Source organism: Amblyraja radiata, chromosome 11, assembly GCF_010909765.2.
Source record: "Amblyraja radiata isolate CabotCenter1 chromosome 11, sAmbRad1.1.pri, whole genome shotgun sequence".
NCBI lineage: Eukaryota > Metazoa > Chordata > Chondrichthyes > Rajiformes > Rajidae > Amblyraja > Amblyraja radiata.
Window position 1 is genome coordinate 61,412,277 of NC_045966.1, and position 22,533 is coordinate 61,434,809.

The 22,533-nt window shown below is 44.8% G+C and overlaps 1 protein-coding gene across 1 annotated transcript; it reads right to left on the reverse strand.

The window, feature by feature from the left end:
• Nucleotides 1–8,828: 8,828 nt before the first annotated feature.
• On the reverse strand, nucleotides 8,829–22,001 carry npm1 (nucleophosmin 1). The gene is made up of 11 exons (XM_033030008.1): nucleotides 21,852–22,001; nucleotides 21,084–21,166; nucleotides 19,164–19,283; nucleotides 17,208–17,301; nucleotides 16,761–16,861; nucleotides 16,522–16,559; nucleotides 14,700–14,793; nucleotides 14,208–14,318; nucleotides 12,929–13,039; nucleotides 11,266–11,340; nucleotides 8,829–8,977 (listed from the first exon to the last, which is right to left on the reverse strand). The coding sequence occupies exons 1-11, from the start codon at nucleotides 21,916–21,918 to the stop codon at nucleotides 8,930–8,932; spliced, it is 942 nt and encodes a 313-aa protein (XP_032885899.1). The 5' UTR covers nucleotides 21,919–22,001; the 3' UTR covers nucleotides 8,829–8,929.
• Nucleotides 22,002–22,533: the final 532 nt, after the last annotated feature.

Sequence of the window (22,533 nt, forward strand, 5' to 3'; positions counted from 1 at the left end):
AATCTTCTTTTACTCTTTGGTATTTAAAATACGTTCATTTTAAGATTAAAATTAAAATAATAAAAGACGAACAAAAACATTAATAAATAAAAGGATTTGTTCTACAAAATTTGGATTCATTCAAAAGACCACACTTAATGGCCTAGAAGGCTGCAGGTTCCCCACCCCTGGCCTTTATGGTACATTCACACCCACCTGTAGGTAAAGCATCAGCCCACATCACACTGATACAGTCGCTAACTGCCTCAGATTCAATATATTTTTACACATAAATTATTAATAGATAAGAAAATATTTCGAACACATGTAATATTTTATTTATTTATTTAAAAAAAAAAATTTATTTATTAGAAGTAGACATATTATAAAATGTAGTTACATATTATAGTAAAAAAAACTTTTCATATACATCAGTCATACATTATTAAAATTTTCCATTATCAATTGCTTCTGCTTCTATTGTTTTTATTTTTTATAGAAAGAGGGAAAAAGAGAGGGTAGAAAGTTACAAATAAAAAATAAAGAAAAAAAAACAAGGGAGGTGGAATGGGTTACCTGTAATACGTCAATGGAGATAGGTTCGTAGGTTATAAAGTATAGCTTTTCATCTGTTCCTGAGTTCAAGTTTCAGTTGGGTCCTCGTGCTGTGCCAATCTATCCCTTCAGATAGTTAATGAATGGAGCCCAAATTTTATGGAAAAGATCTTGTTTGTCAATTAAGACAAGTCTAATTCTTTCTAAGTATAGGGTCTCCGACATTTCCGTAATCCACATTTTAATTGTGGGGGTTGTAGGGCCTTTCCAAAATTTTAATATTAATTTTTTCCCGGTTATTATACTGTAGTTGAGGAATTTCTTTGGTTTGTTGTGAGTGTTAAGCTTTGTTCTGATATTCCAAGTATTATTAATTTTGTGTCTGGGTCCAGTTTTGTATTAATAACTTCTGAAGTTATTTCAAAAATATCAGTCCAGAAATGTTTAAGTTTTATACAGTTTGCAAACGTATGTGTTAAATTAGCCTCTAGATGTAGACATTTATCACAAATAGGAGAGATTTGTGGGAAGATTCTATTTAGTTTTATTTTAGAGTAGTGTAGTCTATGTAAGACCTTGAATTGTATTAAAGTATGTCTGGCATTTAATGAACATTGATGGATTTGTTGTAAACTTTCGTCCCACATATCTTTCGTGATAGGGTGACCTATTTCATTTTCCCATTTGTATCTATATGGTTCGGTCGGTGGTACCTCGTTGTTTAGTAGGGTGTTATAAATATAAGCTATTAGTTTTTCAGTATTAGGATGCTTGTTCAGACATTCATCAAGAATTTCTGATTCCCTATTCCTGTAGACTTGTGTATTAGATTTAACATAATCTCTAATTTGTAGATATCTGAAGAAATTATTTGAGTGCAGTCCATAATTCTGTTGTAACTCTTGTAATGAAAGAAAAGTACCTTTCCCATAAAGATGTCCTATATTTTTGATTCCATAATTTTTCCATTGTGTGAAACCTTTGTCCATAAAGGATGATTTGAATAAAGGATTATTTACAATGGGAAGGCAGAGTGGTATATTATTCAATTTTAAATCTTTTTTTATTTGTTTCCAAATTCGTATTCCACTATGTATTATGGGGTTTTCTTTATAGGGTTTTTTGTGCAGTTTTGTGGGGGCAAATATGATCGGTCCAATTTCAAAAGGTAGACAGTCTTCCTTTTCCATCATTAGCCAATCTGGTTGTTGATCCATTTCTTCCAGCCAGAAATTCATGTTTTTAATATGGACTGCCCAAAAATAAAATAAGAAATTTGGCAAAGCCAAACCTCCATTTATCTTTGATTTACATAAATGTTTTTTACTTATTCTATGATTCTTATAATCCCAGACAAAACTTGTAACAATGGAATCAACTTTTTTGAAAAAAGTTTTTGGGATATATATCGGAATTAATTGAAGTAGGTACAGCAGTTGCGGTAAAAAAATCATTTTTATAGCATTAATTCTCCCAAGCATAGAAATGGGGAGTGTTTTCCAGTATTGAATATTCTTATGTAGTTTATTCAGTAAGGGTGGGAAATTTAGTTTAAATAAAGAGGTATATGTCTTAGTTACATAGATTCCTAAGTATTTAAATTTATCTTTAACTATTTTAAAAGGGGATTGTTGTATTGTATGTAAATTGAATTTTGTTATTGGCATGATTTCGCTTTTATTCAAATTAATTCTATATCCCGAAAACTGACCAAATTGAGTTATTAGATTTAATAGGTTTGGAATACTAGTTTCTAATTTTGTAATATATATTAGTATATCATCTGCATATAAGGAGATTTTATTCCTTGTGTCTCTAGTATTATATCCAAATATTCCTGGATGGTTTCTAACGCTTTCTGCTAGGGGTTCGATTGCAAGAGCAAATAATAGTGGGGATAGTGAGCATCCTTGTCTACAGCCTCTAGAGAGATTAAATTTAGTTGATAACATTTTGTTTGTTAATATTCTAGCTGTTGGATTAGAATATAACAATTTAACCCATGTACAGTACTTCTCTCCTAGTTGAAAATTTTCCATCACCGAAAATAAATATGGCCATTCTACCTGGTCAAATGCTTTTTCAGCATCTAACGAGATAATTGCTAGCTCTGCGTTAGGGATTCTATTGGAGTATATAATATTAAATAATCTTCTCAGATTATAAAATGAATACCGTTTGGGGATAAACCCTGTTTGGTCGGGATGTATTAATTTGCTGATCACTAAGCTCAATCTATTAGATAGAATTTTAGTTAATATTTTCTGATCAGTATTTAAGAGAGCTATAGCTCTGTATGAACCTGGGTCTTCAAGATCCTTGTCCGTTTTTGGTATAAGTATAATTGTAGATTCATTTAGAGTTTCTGGGAGTTTCTGTTGAGTATAAGCGTATTTGTACATTGTCTGTAGGCGTGGGGAAAGCAAATCATAATTTTTTTATAAAATTCAGAATTTAGACCATCGGGTCCTGCAGGCTTTCCGTTTTTTAAGGATTTTATTGATTCTTCAATGTCTTTTATCGTAATTTCAGCCCCTAGCAATTCTCTCTCTTTCTGATCTAGACACGCAAACTCACGAGGCTGAAGGGCTTGAACAAGCAGAGACAAGGATCAAACCTGCAGTGGTTAGGTATTCACCTGCACAAAGAGCCTCTGCTAACAAGGGCTGGCGAACTGTGCTGGTCAATATTTTCTTAGGTACACAAAAATGCTGGAGAAACTCAGCGGGTGCAGCAGCATCTATGGAGCGAAGGAAATAGGCGACGTATCGGGCCGAAACCCTTCTTCAGACTGATGGGGGGTGGGGGGGGGAGAAGGAAGGAAAAAGGGAGGAGGAGCCAGAGGGCGGGGGGGATGGGAGGAGACAGCTCGAGGGTTAAGGAAGGGGAGGAGACAGCAAGGGCTAGCAAAACTGGGAGAATTCAACGTTCATGCCATCCGGACGCAAGCAACCCAGGCGGAATATGAGGTGCTGTTCCTCCAATTTCCGGTGTTGCTCACTCTGGCAATGGAGGAGACCCAGGACAGAGGTCAGATTGGGAATGGGAGGGGGAGTTGAAGTGCTGAGCCACCGGGAGTTCAGGTAGGTTATTGCGGACTGAGCGGAGGTGTTCGGCGAAACGATCACCCAACCTCCGCTTAGTCTCCCCGATGTAAATCAGCTGACATCTAGAGCAGCGGATGCAGTAGATGAGGTTGGAGGAGATACAGGTGAACCTTTGTCGCACCTGGAACGACTGCTTGGGTCCTTGAATGGAGTCGAGGGGGGAGGTGAAGGGACAGGTGTTGCATTTCAAGTTCAAGTTAGTTTATTGTCATGTGTCCCTGTATAGGACAATGAAATTCTTGCTTTGCTTAAGCACACAGAAAATAGTAGGCATTTACTACAAAACAGATAAATGTGTCCATATACCATGATATAAATATATACACACATGAATAAATAAACTCATAGTGCAAATAACAGAAAGTGGTTGGTAATAATCAGAGTTTTGTCCGAGCCAGGTTTAATAGCCTGATGGCTGAGGGGAAGTAACTATTCCTGAACCTGGTTGTTGCAGTCTTCAGGCTCCTGTACCTTCTACCTGAAGGTAGCAGGGAGATGAGTGTGTGGCCAGGATGGTGTGGGTCTTTCATGATACTGCCAGCCTTTTTGAGGCAGCGACTGCGATAGATCCCCTCGATGGAAGGAAGGTCAGAGCCGATGATGGACTGGGCAGTGTTTACTACTTTTTGTAGTCTTTTCCTTTCCAGGGCGCTCAAATTGCCGAACCAAGCCACGATGCAACCGGTCAGCATGCTCTCGACTGTGCACCTGTAGAAGTTAGAGAGAGTCTTCCTTGACAATCCGACTCTCCGTAATCTTCTCAGGAAGTAGAGGCGCTGATGTGCTTTTTTGATGATTGCATTAGTGTTCTCGGACCAGGAAAGATCTTCAGAGATGTGCACGCCCAGGAATTTGAAGCTCTTGACCCTTTCAACCATCGACCCGTTGATATAAATGGGGCTGTGGGTCCCCCTCCTACTCCTTCCAAAGTCCACAATCAGTTCCTTGGTTTTGGTGGTGTTGAGGGCCAGGTTATTGCGCTGGCACCATATGGACAGTTGCTCGATCTCTCTTCTGTACTCTGACTCATCCCCATCAGTGATACGCCCCACAATAGTGGTGTCGTCAGCGAACTTGATGATGGAGTTCGCACTGTGGTTCGCTACGCAGTCATGGGTATAGAGTGAGTACAGCAGGGGGCTGAGCACGCAGCCTTGAGGTGCTCCCGTGCTGATTGTTATTGAGGCTGACACATTTCCACCAATACGAACAGACTGTGGTCTGTGGACGAGGAAGTCGAGGATCCAGTTGCAGAGGGATGCGCAGAGACCCAGTTCTGCGAGTTTGGTAACCAGTTTGGAGGGGATGATTGTGTTAAATGCCGAGCTGTAATCAATGAATAACAGCCTGACATATGAGTTTTTGTTGTCCAAGTGGTCCAGTGCGGAGTGGAGGGCCAGCGAGATCGCATCCACCGTTGATCTGTTGTGGCGGTACGCGAACTGCAGTGGGTCCAGGTTTTTGTCGATGTAGGAGTTGATTTGCTCCATGATCAACCTCTCAAAGCACTTCATCACCACCGGCGTTAGTGCCACTGGTCGATAGTCATTGAGGCATGTCACCTTACTCTTCTTGGGCACCGGTATAATTGATGCCCTTTTAAAGCAGGTGGGGACCTCAGACCTCAGAAGTGAGAGATTGAAAATGTCCGTAAAAACTCCCGCCAGTTGGTCCGCACAGGTTTTTAGAACACGGCCGGGTATACCATCAGGACCAGGTGCTTTTCGGGGGTTCACCCCTCTGAAGGATTTCCTGACATCGGCCTCTGTGACTGAGACTGAAATGCCATCGCAGCGAATGGGGGATCGGGAAGGCACATCAGTATTCTCCCTGTCAAAGCGTGCGTAAAATGCATTGAGCTCGTCAGGGAGTGATGTTACACCGGCATTCGAGCTGCCTCCTGGTTTTGCCTTGTAGGAGGTGATTGCATTCAGACCCTGCCACAGCTGCCGAACATCTGTCTCGTCCTCCAGTTTGGAGCAGAAGTCCCTTTTGGCCTTTCTGATGGCCTTACCAAGGTCGTATCTGGTCTTCATGTAGGCCACTGTATCATCGGAGGTGAATGCCCTGTGTCTGGACTTCAGGAGAGTGCGGATCTCAAAGTTCATCCAAGGTTTCTGATTGGGAAACACTCGGAAGGTTTTTGTAGGGATGCAGTCCTCCACACATTTCTTTATGAAGTCTGTAACGACTGTGGCGTATTCGTTCAAGTCCGTTGCCGAGTCCTTGAACATTTCCCAGTCTACAGACTCCAAACAGCCCTGGAGTTGTTCTTCTGCCCCCCCCGACCAGCTCTGTGCTGTCCTCACTTCTGGGGGTGCGCTCTTTAATTGCTGCTTGTAGGCAGGAAGAAGCAGCACCGCGGTATGGTCGGATTTACCGAAGTGAGGGCGAGGGATAGAACGATAGGCATTCTTGATGGTGGTGTAGCAGTGGTCGAGGGTGTTTGGTCCTCTGGTGCAGCAGGAGACATGTTGGTGGAAGTTGGGGAGTGATTTCTTGAGGTTCGCCTTATTGAAGTCCCCAGCAATGGTGGTAAATGCCTCGGGGTAAGACGTCTGGTGTTTGTTGACCACGGCCTGCAGCTCCTCCAGTGCCAGACGGACGTCTGCCTGGGGTGGGATGTAGACCGCAGTCAGGATAACGGAGGTGAATTCTCTCGGGAGGTAGAAGGGACGGCACTTCACCGCCAGATGTTCGAGGTGTGGAGAGCATGAGTTGGACAGGACTGCCACGTCGGAACACCACGCAGAGTTGACCATGAGGCAGACGCCCCCTCCTCTCCCTTTCCCAGATGCCAGGGTACGGTCCATGCGGTGGATGGAGAACCCTTCAGGCTGGACCGCTGAGTCTGGGGAGCTGGGGGTGAGCCATGTCTCTGTGAAACAGAACACAGAGCATTCCCTCAGCTCCCTTTGATAAAGCAGTCTTGCCCTTAAGTCCTCCACTTTGTTTTCAAGGGACTGTACATTAGCCAGTAGGATAGTAGGGAGAGGGGGCCGGAGGCCCCTGCGCTTCATTCTGACCTGAAGTCCTGCCCGACGGCCACGTTTCCGGACACAATGGAGGCTTCCCCTTTGTTTCCAGGTACTGTGCTTGCTGTACCTGCTGTTTCTGCGGACCTGCGCTGGAACGGGGATTCCCTCAGACGGCAGCTCCAGCTCCGTAACGAACAGGGGTTCCCTCAAAGTCGGCAACTGCAGCTCCGTTGTTGCTGGGAGATCCAGCCCGTCGGCTCTGGGGGTCATCCCGGGGTTTCAAGGTACAGTACCTGTGATCCGCATTCGGGTCGAGAGTTCCACAGCCAGTGTGGGAAAGTTTAAAGTCCTGGATTCCCACAGCTGCGGGAGCTCGCGAAATTGCGAGAGCCTTGAGGATCTCATCTCAAGCAGCTTGTCCGAAACGGCACCTATTTCTTGCGGTTGCAACGGAAAGTGCCCGGGGAAGGGGTGGTACGGGAGGAAAGGGAAGAATTGACAAGGGAGTTGCGGAGGGAGCGGTCTTTGCGGAAGGCAGACATAGGGGGAGATGGGAAGATTTGGCGAGTGGTGGTCACGTTGGAGGTGGCGGAAATGGCGGAGGATTATTTGTTGTATTTGCCGGCTGGTGGGGTGAAAGGTGAGGACTAGGGGGACTCTGCCCTTGTTGCGAGTGCGGGGATGGGGAGAGAGAGCAGTGTTGCGGGGTATGGATGAGACCCTGGTGCGAGCCTCATCTATGGTGGCGGAGGGGAATCCCCGTTCCCTGAAGAACGAGGACATTTCCGATGCCCTGGTGTGAAAATAATATTTTCTTATTCCAGTAGCAAGCACATTAAGGATTAAATGTAAATGATAAATTCTTTTAACTTTTTGAATCTCACAATTGCAGATTAATGAAGTGAGCTAGAACTGTGCAAGTTGTGTGTGAACAGCAGAACAAGAAAGGAAGCTATTGAGTTGACTGAATTCTAGATTAATTCCTTGGTAGAATACGTAACAATTTATACAGCGCTGCGTTGGCTTTTAAATCCAGAATGACCTTTGACAATCCCATGATTCATTGCGTTTATCGAGATACCAAACTCGCTTATTATATTCCATTAAATTTTTCACAATTAGCAAGAGATTTTAAACAATGGCAACTCATCTCAAAACAATAACACTGAAGTTCCGGCAAGTTTATGGGTATTTTTTTCCAGTATCTCAGTAGGTGTTGAGTTAATAGAGAATCATTCATGAAACAGCATGGATATGCACTAAGAATAAGTCTCAACCCTGTATCAAACCAGGGACACCCAACAATGGCCCATAACCAGAGCAGCCAAGTTTTGCCAGAGCATTTCAGGATTCTAGTATCTGAAAATCAGTATTTTGCCAAGGAAATCAGTATTTTTACACGGTGCCATTTTGCTGAAAAAAAAGTTTATGTGCAGTCATACCCATGTACAAGAATGCATAACTTTGCTACCAATTGATATGTTTTCTAAGCAACTTACTTGACAGTGCATTCATTGCCATCTCTTTGTATACTTCTGTTTGAACGGCTGCTTCCTGCTTTTAGCACCAGATGATGTAGAAGCCATTTTGGAAGCCTCCCTTGCTCCTTCCTTTCTTTCCCTCCCTCTTACCTTTTCCCTCCCCGAACAGTCTGTGACCCACAGCTATAATTAGAACCCATAGCGCTAAACTGACAGCGCTGTTTAAACCTGTAGCGGGACAGGCAGATCAAAGCATACAAAAATAATCATCCAAATCTTGAAATTTAAAATACTAATAGATCTGCTATAATTTTTAGAGTTACAGTATGACTTTTTATATCCTTGCATTTTTTAAGCAGCAAGATGAAACAGGTAGTCAGGCTTTACAAAGCAAATCCGTATTCTTATCTCATTTCTGTACAAAATACGGAAAATCCACACTACTTGGCAGTAACTCACCTCTACAAGGTCTGTCAAGGGCCAGGATTAACCAAGATAAATGAGGGGGGGGGTGTTATATATCTGCCTTGAGTAGTCATATATGATGGAAATGGGTATTTAAGCCAATCTTACAATTATGTCAACCCCAGCTCAATTTACAGCACAACCTTATGGACATTTGCTCCAAGACAATCAAGGCTTTTCAACTTTCCACAAACCGCTAAGCCCCATTCATCCAGGGCACACTGGCTTACAAAAAAGTGAAAGCATTCTAGTCCAATCAGACGTTGTTGTAAAAGAATCATTTATTTATTGACATGAAACAGATGCACAAACAGAATATAAATTTTTACTGAAATGTTGAAAACTGCTCGCTATTAGCAGTTGTTCATTTCACATTCGCATTTTGTCTCCATGCCCAAAGTTCCTTGATGATCTACAAAGACAAAAAAGGTCACATCATACAATGCAGGCACGATAATCAACTCCAGAAAAAAAGCAGGAAGTATGGGGTTCAAAGGGCTCCAGCATTTTCAATAAATTGAAAGTAATTCCTAAGCTTTCTGCTGGTTGTTCACATAAAGGAAGCTTAGAATTGTTCTAACACATAACCAGTAAAATAACCCCCAAAAGATAAATATTTCAAGAAATAATTGACTTCTTACAGCTAAAATAATCTTTCCAAAAGATGTTACCTGAATATCTAAATAAGCTATTTGTAGAGATGCTAAAAGAACACAAAAGTAAAACCTACACATCACCTTAGAAAGGTACCATCTCAAGGCATAATTATGCACAATACTGCAAGGCACAGTTAACTGCCAATACACTGATGTCACATCTACAACGCCAAGGTAGAAAACGAAAACCTCTGCCAACAATGAAAACAAAAATTCCCCAATATAAACAGAAAATCACCAGAAAGGGGTAGCTGCTGCCCGGGTGATAGGGCCCCGCATCTCTCTAACCCCCTCTATCATCGGCGGCACCATTCCCACAGCTACCAGTCGCAGCTCCATATGGGAAACACAAAACACTGTCGGGCTAATTTATTTATTTCCCCCGCAAGAGAGGATGGGGAGGGGATCAACGCCCCGCAGTCATCACCCCCGTCTTAGCTGTCCGGGCGTCCCGGTTGCCCTTAGCCCGTGCTCCCGTTCGTGGCCCCGCGTCTCATCCGCTTGCGCTCCAGTTCCCTCGGAAAAACGGGCACCGTGCCGCCGGGCTGATCTCAACAGCAGCCAAAGAGCGTTGCTGTGTTCCCTCTGCCCCCGCCCCGCTATTGGCTGACCTTGCTGACCTCCATCGTGAATCACAAGCTTGCCTGCCTCCAGAACGGTAACCCCACTGAATCTCCTTCCCTCACTCTTTTATTTTACAATCTGGCCAACTAAACGGTGTCAAAATCGGACACAAAAATGTAAAAAATCTGATTCATTCTTAGGGAAAGAAAAAAAATCGGAATTCCAAACAGAAGAATATCATGCCTGACTCTCTTCACATTACTTCTCAGATTATTCAACAACCTTAACTGGTTTGCTTTAGCACACAAGAACCAAGCACCAACAAGTCTGCACGTCTTTGGGATGTGGGAGAGAAAATCCCCAAGGTCACAGGGAGAACATACAAACTCTGTACAGGGTAGTCAGGATTAAACCAGGGTCTCTGGTCCGGTAAGGCAGCAACTCTGCGCCACCCTGAAGTTCAACCATAAATACATTTTGGTTATTGAAATGAATTGGACTAAAACCAATCTCATCTAACCAGAATTGCTCTCCTTTCCAATGGCACTACCACCTCAACAAAGGGAAGCCTATCTCAGACCAATCTTTGAGCCGCATGCTTTGTACATGGCTTTAAGTGGCATCCAAATATTTGCAGTAATGCTTTTAAATGTGGAATCTGGCTCATGTACCCTCATCCCTTGTCCACAGTCCTAACATGTGTCAAAACTGGAACATTGCAACCCTCCCAGATGTCCAGAACCAGGTATTTCATTTTTATCTGCATCAGTTCTCATTCTGTAGCAGATACCTGTATCTACTTCCTGCCCCAAACATGGTCTGGCCATTATGTCGCGAGCTTGCCAAAAAACACAAAAGATTCAAAACACTCGTCAAAAGGAAAAGATTTAGGATAACAGTCACAAAAAGCTAAAGTAACTCAGCGGGACAGACAGCATATCAGGAGAGAAGGAATGGGTGCTGTTTCGGGTTGAGACCCTTCTTCAGACTGGTATGGGAGAAGGGCAACAAGAGATATGGACAATGACGTGGAGAGGTTAAAAATACACTTACTGCCTCCCCAGCTGTTTCCAGGCCAGACCTACAACATTCTCCACCAAACAGCTTCCTTGGCTGCACCTGCCAACCCTTGCCTTTACTCTGGCTGCCCTCACATCACGACCAATGACTCCACCTATCCTCATGCCTGCCAGCAGACCGGAATCACCAACCCACCTGGATTCCATGCCATGCTGTAGACGACGAGTCTGAAGTAGGGCCCCAACCTGAAAGGCCACCTATCCATGTTTACCAGAGAAGCTGCCCGACCCACTGTTACTCCAGCGTGTCCTTGAGTATTAACCAGTGTCTGCAGTTGTTGGTTTCTCCTACTTTTATAATTCCATACTCTGTTATAGTGAACAACCAACAATAACGGATACCATTCTCCCCCATCGCTTGTATTGAGGGTTTATTGTACTGACAAATTATAAATCCTCACCTCTGGGTCATCTATTCTGAAACCGTGTTTAATATAGTTGGAGAACTTTGCCTCCAGTTTAGGCAGTCCGGAACCCTGTTGAGACAGCAAATCATAATCATAATTCTAGAACAGTGTTGATTCAAAAACACAATCCCACTCCTATTTCTGTAGGAACTTAGATTTTAAGCTATATAATCGATTGCACAAACCTTTCATCCTGATTTCTGCAAGTATCTTTTGAGTGCCATTTTGGCAAGACTTTACAATGGAAAGATTCCCATTAAATATCAAAATTCTCCAAATTTTCCAGAACCTGTGTTGGCTCCAGGCAGTATTACAGCAGTAAAATTTGCTTCTATACCAAGCTTCAGTAACTGATCACATGCCAAATTAAAATCAGCCCACTCAGGATATGCAATATGAAAAGCACAACCAAACTTCAATTGTTAAATATTTTATCCATAGCTTTTAACATCTATACATTCAAACCATGAGATTCTTCATGTTTAAGTTATGCCAAATGAGTTTATACACATGTATTATCTGATTGGGCACAAAAGTAAAAGTAACCCCAAGTGCTTTTGCTACCCAACTCACCATTCTGTGCATCCTGGTTTGAGCATGCAAGTGGCGGCGCTGTGATACGGCTGCGGCTCGCCTGCAGTCTGTCTGTTTTTACTTTGTGTTGTTTTTTTTTGTCTAGTTTAGTAATCTTTTTGGTTATTAGGTGGTGTTATGTGTGTGGAGGGAGGGTGAAACAGGGCTTTCTGTCTCTTCCTTCGGGGGAATGCGACTTTTTTGTCGTATCCCCCTTCTCTTCCCCCGTCTGCGCTGAGGCCTCCAACCTGCGACCGACCTCGAGGGTCCGGAGGTAGAGCCAGCCAGGACTCACCAATGCGAGGCTGGCCGTCTTCGAGCTGTGGCGACGTCCGGGTAGCGGCACGACTCATCGCTCCGGTGAGGGCAGACGGCGCGGGGCTGAGACACTCCCGTGCGGGCGGCACGGCTACCGGCTGGAAGGCGCTCCCTTGTGAGCGGCCTGGGTCCCGGCTGGAAGGTGCTCCCGTGGGGGCAGCCCGGTGCGGGGCTGAGACGCTGCCGTGTGGGCGGCCCGGTGCGGGGCGGAGACGGTGCTGACAATGTCGGGAGTGGATGGCAGTGGATGACAATGTCGGGAGCTCGCAGGTCACAGGCTGGTGCCTGTTTTCCGGAGCACCCGTTGCAACAGCTGCGTCCGCTGGACTGGAGGGCGGCAGCTTCGACCACCCCCGGGCGTATCGCCCGGTGGGGTATCGCCTCGGCGCAGAGGGAGAAGAGGAGGGAAGAGACAGTAACTCTAAGACTTTTGCCTCCATCACAGTGAGGAGGTGTTTGGTGAACTCACTGTGGTGGATGTTAATTTGTGTTTATTGTGTGTTGTTATTATTACATGTATGGCTGCAGGCAACAGCATTTCGTTCAGACCGAAAGGTCTGAATGACAAATAAAGGATTCAATTCAATTCAATACTTGGCTTAGGGCTACCATCCCAGTTCTAAACATTACTGTACAAAGTCTCAAGCAGTAACATTTATAGGCCTATGCTAACTGACTAGTAACTCAAAGGATGTCTCAGGCAGAATCTGACAGCTAATACATGCTGTGGTAAACAGGTTCCAATGGTTATTCCAAATGAACTCACTCGTTCTACTGAAGTCTTCAATTTAGCCTTTATGTCTTCAACAGACATGGAAACTCTTGGAGTCTTGGGCGTCTGAGGCTTATTGCCGGTTTTTTTTGTTGATTCTGGAGCCTGCGGAGAAAAGCAAGATTAAATACACCCATTCATATATTCCACCGGCATATTCGCAACTGTATTGCACAGCAATGAACTACTGTCTACAACAAATGCTCTGCAAATAGTTACAATTCAAACATTTACCTTCAACAGCACAGGCCAATGAGCAGTGATCTGTGCAGTGGGCAAATCCCAATTTAACAACGCACCTGGACGACAAAACTATTCATTTGCCCGAAGTGCCAATCAAGAAACATCCACCATGAGTGGATTAACATATGATGAGCGTTTGTCATCACTGGGCCTGCACTCGCTGGAGTTTAAATGGTTGAGGGAACCTCATTGAAACTTACCGAATAGCAAAAGGCTTGGATAGAGTGGATGTGGGTGGAAATCGCTTTTAAACCATGGGGGGGGGGGGGGGTCACACAATGAGGCCTCACATCTAGGACAGGGGGTCGGCAACCTGTGGCCCACGGGCCAGATCCGGCCCGTAACCCAAAATCATTCGGCCTCCAGGCGCATTTTTTTCCAATCATTTTTGCGACCTGGGAACTGCAGCCAGTGACCTGGGCACTACAGCCTGCCGACCTGACCTGGGCGCAACAGCCAGTCCCAGGACAGGCGAGCTGACCTGGGACTGGCTGCAGCGCTCAGGTCACAAAACACCGGGGGGGGGGGGGGAATTGTCCCCCACCTCTCAAAACATTTGGGGGGGGGGGGGGGGGGAGTGGGAGAATCTAGGACATAGCCTCAGAATTAAACGACATTCCTTTAGGAAGGAGACGAGGAATTTATTTCATCAGAGGGTGGTGAATCTGTGGGGGAATTCTTTGTCATAGAAGGATGTGGAGGCTAAGTCTATGGATATTTGTTTAAGACAGAAATAGATTATTGATCAGTATAGTATAGTGCCAGGGATTTTGGGGAGAAAGCAGGATAATGAGGTTAGGAGGGAGTTATAGACCAGCCATGATTGAACGGCAGAGGAGGCATGATGGGCAAAATGGCCTAGTTCTGCTCCTATCACTTATGAACTTATAATGTACAAGACAGGCATATCAAAACAAGAAAAACTACCGTGGTTCCAAAGATATTTTAATACCACCTGCTTGGAATCAAGCAGCTGGCAGGAACCCTGTCTGCTAAAGCTCCATTCAAATTATTGCAGATGAACACTAACTTTTGATTGCTGCTTAGCTGGTGTGGATTTGGTAGGCGTCTTGCCATTTTGGTTGGAAGCCCCCTTGGGTCCTGCCCCTTTCGGTCCAGGGGTACCTTTAAGTGGAGTTTTCTGGAGAAACAGAGTGCAATTGAAAGTAACTTGATTGGGAAAATGTTAAGTTAACATTTAAGCTTACAATTTAAAAACACAAAAATGTTTAGCTACACCTCATTTTTGCTTGGAAATCAACCACAGTGCAACAAGGTGCTTGAAAGTTGGAAATTTGTCAAAGCGACACAAAATGGTTATTTTTACTGATCAAATGTTGCCCAATGCTTTCTATTTAAGATAAATATAAAAGGCTAGATAAGATAAAAGGCTATCTTATCTTATCTATCTTATTTGTCCAATTACTGGCTGCTCTGTATTTCACTGTGGTCTCAGTACCGTGAATCAAATTGCATGTTCTAGAAAGGAGCCTCTAGGACTGGCTGTCAGCACATTTTTTACCTTTTTTGAAGGAGTCACTACTGCCACCTCTTCCTTCTCCTCCTCCTCCTCATCATCATCGTCTTCATCATCTTCATCATCATCATCCTCCTCACTGAAAGAATTTGTTTCAGAGTCAACTGCCCATATTTTGGCATGCATAGATTCTCATGTTTTAATATTGTCAATTCCCCAACTTGATTATCTGTATTTTATTAGACCAACATGAAGGTAAACAAATCTCCAGGGCCTGATCAGATATATCCGAGGACATTGCGGCGAAACTAGGGAGAAAATTGCGGGAGCCCTGGTTGAAATTTACGAGTCGTCCTTAAATACAGGAGAGTGGGAAAAATGCTTGGAACTATAGGCCGGTGAGCTTTACATCTGTAGTTGGAATGTTACTAGAGCATTCTGAGTGATAGGTTATACAGGCATTTGGGTGGGCAAGGGCTGATTGGGGATGGTCAGCATGGTTTGGTACGTGGGAGGCCGTATCTCACAAATCTGATTTTTTTGAAGTGAACAAAAAGGTTGATGAGGACAGAGCTGTAGATGTTGTGCACATAGATTTTAGTAAGGCATTCGATAAGGTTTCGCATGGCAGGCTGCTCTGGAAGGTTGGGAGAGATAGCTGAATGGATAGCAAATTGGCTCCATGGAAGGAAGCAGAGGGTGATGGTGGAAGGTTGCTCCTCGGACTGGAGGCCTGTGACTAGTGGTGTGCCTCAGGGTTCGGTGCTGGGCCTGTTACTGTTTGTCATCTACATCAATGATTTGGATGAGAACATACAGGGCAAGATTAGCAAGTTTGCTGATGATACAAAAGTGAGTGGTTTTGCAGGTAGATAAGATGGTTGTGAAAGATTGCAGCAGAATTTGGATCGATTGGCCAGGTAGGCGGAGGAATGGTTGATGGAATTTAATACAGAGAAATGTGAGGTGTTGCATTTTGAAACGTCTAACAAGGGCAGGACCAACACAGTGAATGATGGGCCTCTGGGGAGTGTTGTAGAGCAGAGGGATCTAGGAGTGTAGGTGCATAGTTCCTTGAAGGTCGAGGTGGCCAAAGAGGCTTTTGGCACTTTGGCTTTCATCAGTCAGAGTATTGCGTCTAGAAGTTGGGAGGTCATGCTGCAGTTGGATAAGACACTGGTGAGAATGCATTTAGAATATTATGTTCAGCTCTGGGCACCATGTTATAGGAAAGATATGGTCAAGCATGAAAATCTATAGACAAAAGATATTGTCAGAGAAAACTTACGAGGATGTTGCCAGGACTAAAGCGTGTGAGCTATAGGGAGAGGTTGAGTAGGCTGGGTCTCTATTTCTTGGAGCGCAGGAAGATGAGGGGTGATCTTAGAGAGGTGTTCAAAATCATGAGAGGAATAGAGCCGGTAGATACAGAGTTTCTTGCCCACAATAGGGGAATCGAGGATCAGAGGACATAGGTTCAAGGTGAGTGGAAAAGGTTTAATCAGAATCCGAGGGGTAACCTTTTCACCCAAAGGGTGTAGGGCGTATGGAACAAGCCAGAGGAGGTAGTTGAGGCTGGGACTATCCCATCCTTTAAGAAATAGATAGACAGGTAAATGGATAGGACAGCTTTGGAAGGATATGGACCAAGCGCAGGCAAATAGAACTGGTGTAGCTGGGACATTGTTGGCCGCTGTGGGCATGTTGGGCCAAAGTGCTGATTTCCACACTGAATCACTCTATAACACCAACTCTATCACATTAACAGACCACAATAAAGTTCTTTCCACCAGAGACCAAATTGTTGATCCAATACATTTTCCATGCAAAAATATTCTCACTGATGCTAGAAATTATGAAGACTCACTCATCATCGTCATCCTCAACCTCCATCTTCATTTTTTTCTGTCAAGCAAAAAAAAAATTAAGCGTTACACTGAAGTATCGACTGATAGAATTGCAAAGGTGACTGGGCACCAATAATCCTACCATGTCTCGTGTGCTTCATATAACGGTATGTTTATTTAGGTGGTGCATACACAGAAGTCTGCCAAATCTAGTAAGCAATCAGAAAATTAGTTTTGAACGCAAACTTAGCATTCTTACCTGCATCATTTTTGATACCCCTGGAGCTCCTCGTTTTACTGCCTGCTTTGATACAGCATTCTCCAACACGCTATCATCCTCTTCCTCAGATTCAAAATCAGCTGAAAGATGCAAAGAATTTATTCCCATGTGACAATGGGAAAAGGTGTACTGAATTTTTTGTTTAGTCGTCTCCGCACGTGACTTCCATGTACAAGTCAATAACATGCAATCCAATCCAGAAACAAAAAATGTTCTGTGTGTAAAACATTGCCATACTAATTAATATTCCACTCAACACTGATCCCAGTAAAGCACCTCAGATTTGATATACCAATTCACTTGAGGGCTTGCTTGATTTGATGAGCAATCCACCAACTTCCATACCAACTCAATGTGGGTGATTGCACTTCCACCCACAATCTTTTCAATCACAATGCCACCGTGCAGATGATTTAGCCCACTCACCTATAAGATGTTGTCCACTGATGTACACAGGACCAGTACCAGATTTCAGTCTGAATGTCACAGGTGGCTCAATTTCAAATCCTCCCAAGCTAACCTTTACACAAATAAAAACATTTGAGTCAATTATCTTTCCAGCAGTGGCATTAGCCTGTTAGAAACATTACAAACTTTACGAAACAATTTTATGAACAATGTGCGTTTGTCAAAATTGTCATGTCAGGAAACCCATATTTTCTCTTATTTGTTTTGTTACAGGAGCTATTCTTAAGCCCTTGTCAAGCCTTTAATTTGAAAGGACAAGACTTGATACTAACATTAGATTCAGTAGGATGACAATGGAGTGGCAGAGGAAACACACTCTAGCCGTTCATAACTTCAAAAAGGCAATCAACTGTAAATATCTAAGTTTATTGGTAGTAAGAGGTAGGTGGCAATATGGTTTATGAAAGTGTACAAGCCTAGTACGTTTTGCAACATACGAGGAATTTCATTTGTCAAGTCAGTCGTACAAATAAAAAGCAACGGAACACACAAAATACATTCTAACATAAACATCCACCAGTGACCCCTCCACATTCCTCACTGTGATGGGAGGCCAAAAAAAAGTTCAATCTCAGCCGCAAGAGGGCCTGAGCACCACATACACTATTAATGTTCAGCTAGCAATTAGAAAATTGATAGTATGTCAGCCTTCATAGCTAGAGGATTTTAATCCAGAGTGATGTTGGTAGTGCCCTGGAAAAATTAATTGGGGAAATTGCATAGATGTTAGTTCTATCAAATACTCACAATATTAGGCATCAAGTTCAAAGTGATGTTTGTGATAAAGTGTCATTGAGGGGAGGAAAGCAGACAGTACTGGAGTTCTCTAAAGTACAAGATGAGGTCTCATCAAAACAAAATTCTTAGAGCTCAACAAGCTAAATGTGTGGAATGTACTTCCTGTCACCATTGATGCCAGTCTCAGCAAGTTTCAGAATAAGGAATAGATTAGACAATAGAAACATAGAAAATAGGTGCAGGAGTAGGCCATTCGGCCCTTCGAGCCTGCACCGCCATTCAATATGATCATGGCTGATCATCCAACTCAGTATCCCATCCCTGCCACAAGGGCCACATCTAACTCCCTCTTAAATATAGCCAATGAACTGGCCTCAACTACCTTCTGTGGCAGAGAATTCCACAGATTCACCACTCTGTATAAAAAATGATTTTCTCATCTCGGTCCTAAAAGACTTCCCTCTTATCCTTAAACAATAGGTGCAGGAGTAGGCCATTTAGCCCTTCGAGCCATTCAATGTGATCATGGCTGATCAGCCACAATCATTAACCCTTCCCTGCCTTCTCCCCATAGCCCCTGACTCAGCTATCTTTAAGAGCCCCATCTAGCTCTCTCTTGAAAGTATCCAGAGAACCAGCCTCCACCTCCCTCTGAGGCAGAGAATTCCACAGACTCATAACTATATGAGAAAAAGTGTTTCCTCATCCCTGTTCTAGATGGCAGGATGTGTATTCACTCAAAGGGAGGTTTGCCTTTAGGTTCTGTACTCGAGGACCGTTGAGACATCAATCCAAGGGTTATGATATCACGCAGGAAAATGGTACATAAGTGATTTTGGTGTTGGGTAACATTGGCCAAGAGATCTGGAAGGCCTACGCCTGCTCCTAGTTCTTAAAAGTACAGGTCAGCCAATCAGGACAATTTTTTTTTTTAAATCACCCATTTGTCGCCCAAAAAACCCTGGAGGCTTTGTCATTAAACAAAATATTTATTTTTAAAGAGAAGGAAAGCTTAAAACAAAAAAGTGGCTTTGCAGTAAGAGACCAGAAGGCATGATGGTCAAATAGCCCACCCCAACTTCTATTTCTTACATGCTTATCATAGCCCCAAAAAAGCATTCAAAAGTTTCTTCCAGATGTTATTTACACTCCTATGCCATTTATATTTATACTTACTGTTGGCTGCACAGATAACTTCAAAGCAGCCAATGTGATCTTTGTGTTCTTGCCTTCAAAATTCAACCCTTCAGCTTCTACCAAGTGCAGATCATCACTTGCATCAGCACCAAGACAAACCTGTAAAATCAAATGAGAAATCCATTCTCAAACACAATTGAAAAAGTTCAGGGCTAATGTTCTTACAAGAGTGAAAGGCAAGGATAGCACGATTAAGGAATCCTAGGTGTCATAGGATGTAGCGTGTCGGATACAGGCAACTGAATACAGTAACCCCATGAGGTATAGTGTAGGAGTGTACTTGAAAATAAAATCAAGAGCAAAAGAAAGTAAATATTGCTGAACCAGCACCTGCAGTTCCTTCTTACAAATATTGCTGAAGACTAGAGACCCATTGCATTTACAAATAAAAGCAACATCAGAAAGAGTAGGTCCCATTAAGGACCAATCTGCACATGGAGCCAGGAGTTTGGGCAATATCCAATATGAATTATTCTCATCTATGCATCAAGGGAGAGTTACGGGTCACAAAATTGGCGTGGCTCGGTAATGGAGGGATGCTTTTGTAATTGGAGTAGTATGTTCATTGAAGTCACAATGTCTCATGTACAAAGGTAGATAAATCCTCAAAGCCTGATAAGATACCCCAGCCTGCTATGGCAAAAGATGGCAAGAGCCTCAAACACTTTTCCATATTTGCCAGCTATGGGTGAAGTATTGGAAGATAACTTTATTCAAGGCCAATTGGGATATGCAAGCGTTGTGTCAGTGTAAGCCAAGGGACAGGATTTGTCTTCACTTGGAAAGTGGACTGTTTCATCAGCATGGCTTTAGTTATGGGAAACTCATCTCAAATTTGATGTTGTAACTAAGAATATTGACAAAGTGAGCGAGGGGGAGATGTTGTTCTACATGGACTTTTCACTAGGTCCTGCACAGTAGGCTCATGGGCTCCAAGCAGCTGGGTCCCACTTAACAGTGGGAGTCAAGGATGGTGGAGGGATGGATGCACAATTCGATTGAAAGGCTGTGATTTTTTTATGTACCACGAGGACCAGTAATGGGACCTTTGTAATATACAAACATGATTGTAGGAAGTATGCAGATGATACAAAGCACTTGTTGATAGTGAGGAAGGTTTATAACTGAAGCACAGTATAGAACAGCGGAAAAGTTGAAGACTCTGGTTTAGCAAAAATAAATTGCTGGAGTAACTCAGGTGGTCAGGCATCATCTTACCTTTGGTGATACAGCATGGTCCAGGACCACCAGAGTGCACTAGTTTTATCCTACACTTTAGGGAGAATTTACGCAAGCCAATTATCTAAATCACTGGTCCGCAAAGACTCGGTGAGCCGAAGGACCTGTTTAGATTGTAACACGAAGTTAAATGTTAGCAATAGGACCAACTGGGCGGTCACGGCGGCACAGCAGTAGAGTTGCTGCCTTACAGCGAATGCACCACCAGAGACCTGGGTTCGATTCTGACCACGGGCGCTGTCTGTACAGTTTGTACGTTTCCCCCCTGGGTTTTCTCAGAGATCTTCGGTTCCCTCCCGCACTCCAAAGACATACATGTTTGTAGGTTAATTGGCTTGGTAAATGTAGAAATTAGCCCTAGTGGGTGTAGGAGAGTGTTAATGTGCAGGGATCGTTGGTCAGAGCAGAAAAGTCGGTGGGCTGAAGGGCCCGTTTCCACGCTGTATCTCTAAATTAAACTAGGGAATTAAATTAAACTAGAGAAATAACTATTGCACTACCGTGGAATAATTTTTCTTGCACTAATAGCTTTTTATGAGGATTAATGAGTAATCTATGTGTTGATCGTGGACAAGTTATATTGTGGTCAATTTGCCGGAGTCTGTGTGTTTTTGATGCATACTTGTGCACAACAAATGTGAGCCGGCAGCGGCCACCTACCGTCCTCAGGGAAAGCTGATGTTCTGCGCTGTCGTCGGCCACGTCCATCTTGAACTCCTTCTGACTCAACTTCAGCTCGCAGCCTGCCGGAGAGAGAGAACTGAGTCGGCAGCACCGCACACGTGGCCGCCAGCAGGCACGGCGGCCGCCACACGTGGCCCCTGGTGTGGGGGCGGGGACCAGGCCGCAGCGCAATCCCCGGTGTGGGGGCGGGGACCAGGCCGACACGCAGCACCCGGCGTGGGGACCGGGGACCAGGCCGACTCGCAGCCCCCGGCGTGGGGGCCGGGGACCAGGCCGCAGCGCAACCCCTGGTGTGGGGACCGGGGACCAGGCCGACTCGCAGCCCCCGGCGTGGGGGCCGGGGACCAGGCCGACACGCAGCACCCGGGCCCAGGTACCCATTCCCCCCCCGGTGTGGGGCCGGGTACAGGCCGGCTCGCAGCCCCGATGTGGGGTCGGGTACAGGCCGACTCGCAGCCCCGGTGTGGGGTCGGGTACAGGCCGACTCGCAGCCCCCGGTGTGGGGCCGGGTACAGGCCGACTCGCAGCCCCGGTGTGGGGCCGGGTACAGGCCGACTCGCAGCCCCCGGTGTGGGGTCGGGTACAGGCCGACACGCAGCCACGGTGTGGGGAGGAGCTCCCGCCCGCATGAGGCCGTAACACGTGGGCCGCATGGCATGGCAGCTGCCGGAGCGCAACTCCCCGTCCCGCCCGCCCGCCTCCCTCGCCCATCCCAACCCCGCCGCACTCGGGCCCGACTCTCACCGAAGAGGAAGGTGCGCGACGGTAGCGAGGCGTCCTCCAGCGCGCTGTCTAGCTCGAAGTTGTCCATCTTGCTGCTGCCGCTGACTGACTGGAGTCGCCGAGAGCCGCACGCCGCCGCCAACCCCGCTTATATACCGCCCCGTCACGTGTCTGCTCCCCGCCCCCGGCACTGCGTCATGCGTCACCGCGCTGGGCGGCGCCGCTCACCATCAAGTCAACGGGCTGTGTGACCAGAGGTTGGAGCTAAGGTACGCGAGCAAGAGTACTAGAACCTTCTATGATTCTTGGAGGGGGGGGGGGGAGGTGAGGGGAGAGATACTAGAAGTTAGAGAAATTAATATATTCATACCGAAGATAGACACAAAAAAAAGCTGGACCCCTGCCTGACCCACGGTGCGAGTCCACCCACGAGTGATCCCGAGTTAAAAACAAATCAAACTCGTGGTAATCACGTAGAATGAACGTAGCGGGAACGTCGGAGCTCGTGGACGTAACTTAGCGACTCGTAACGCTAACGGCAGGTACTCAGGAAACGTGTTAACTTGTGAAAAAAGTTCAACATGTTGAAAGATTTCCACGAGTCAAATATACTCTTGAAGAAAAAATGTGATACTTTTAAACTCCTTGTAATAGTAGTAGCCCTTTACGTATTAACTCGTGGGTATTCTTAACTCTGCAGCTG

Coding starts and splice junctions, on each gene's coding strand:
- npm1 (XM_033030008.1), bottom strand. CDS start 21,918: ATGGACAACTTCGAGCTAGACAGCGCGCTGGAGGACGCCTCGCTACCG. Junction 14,319..14,699: donor TAGTGACTCCTTCAAAAAAG/GTAAAAAATGTG, acceptor CTGTTTCTCCAG/AAAACTCCACTTAAAGGTAC. Junction 13,040..14,207: donor CAGCTAAGCAGCAATCAAAA/GTTAGTGTTCAT, acceptor TTTTCTCCGCAG/GCTCCAGAATCAACAAAAAA.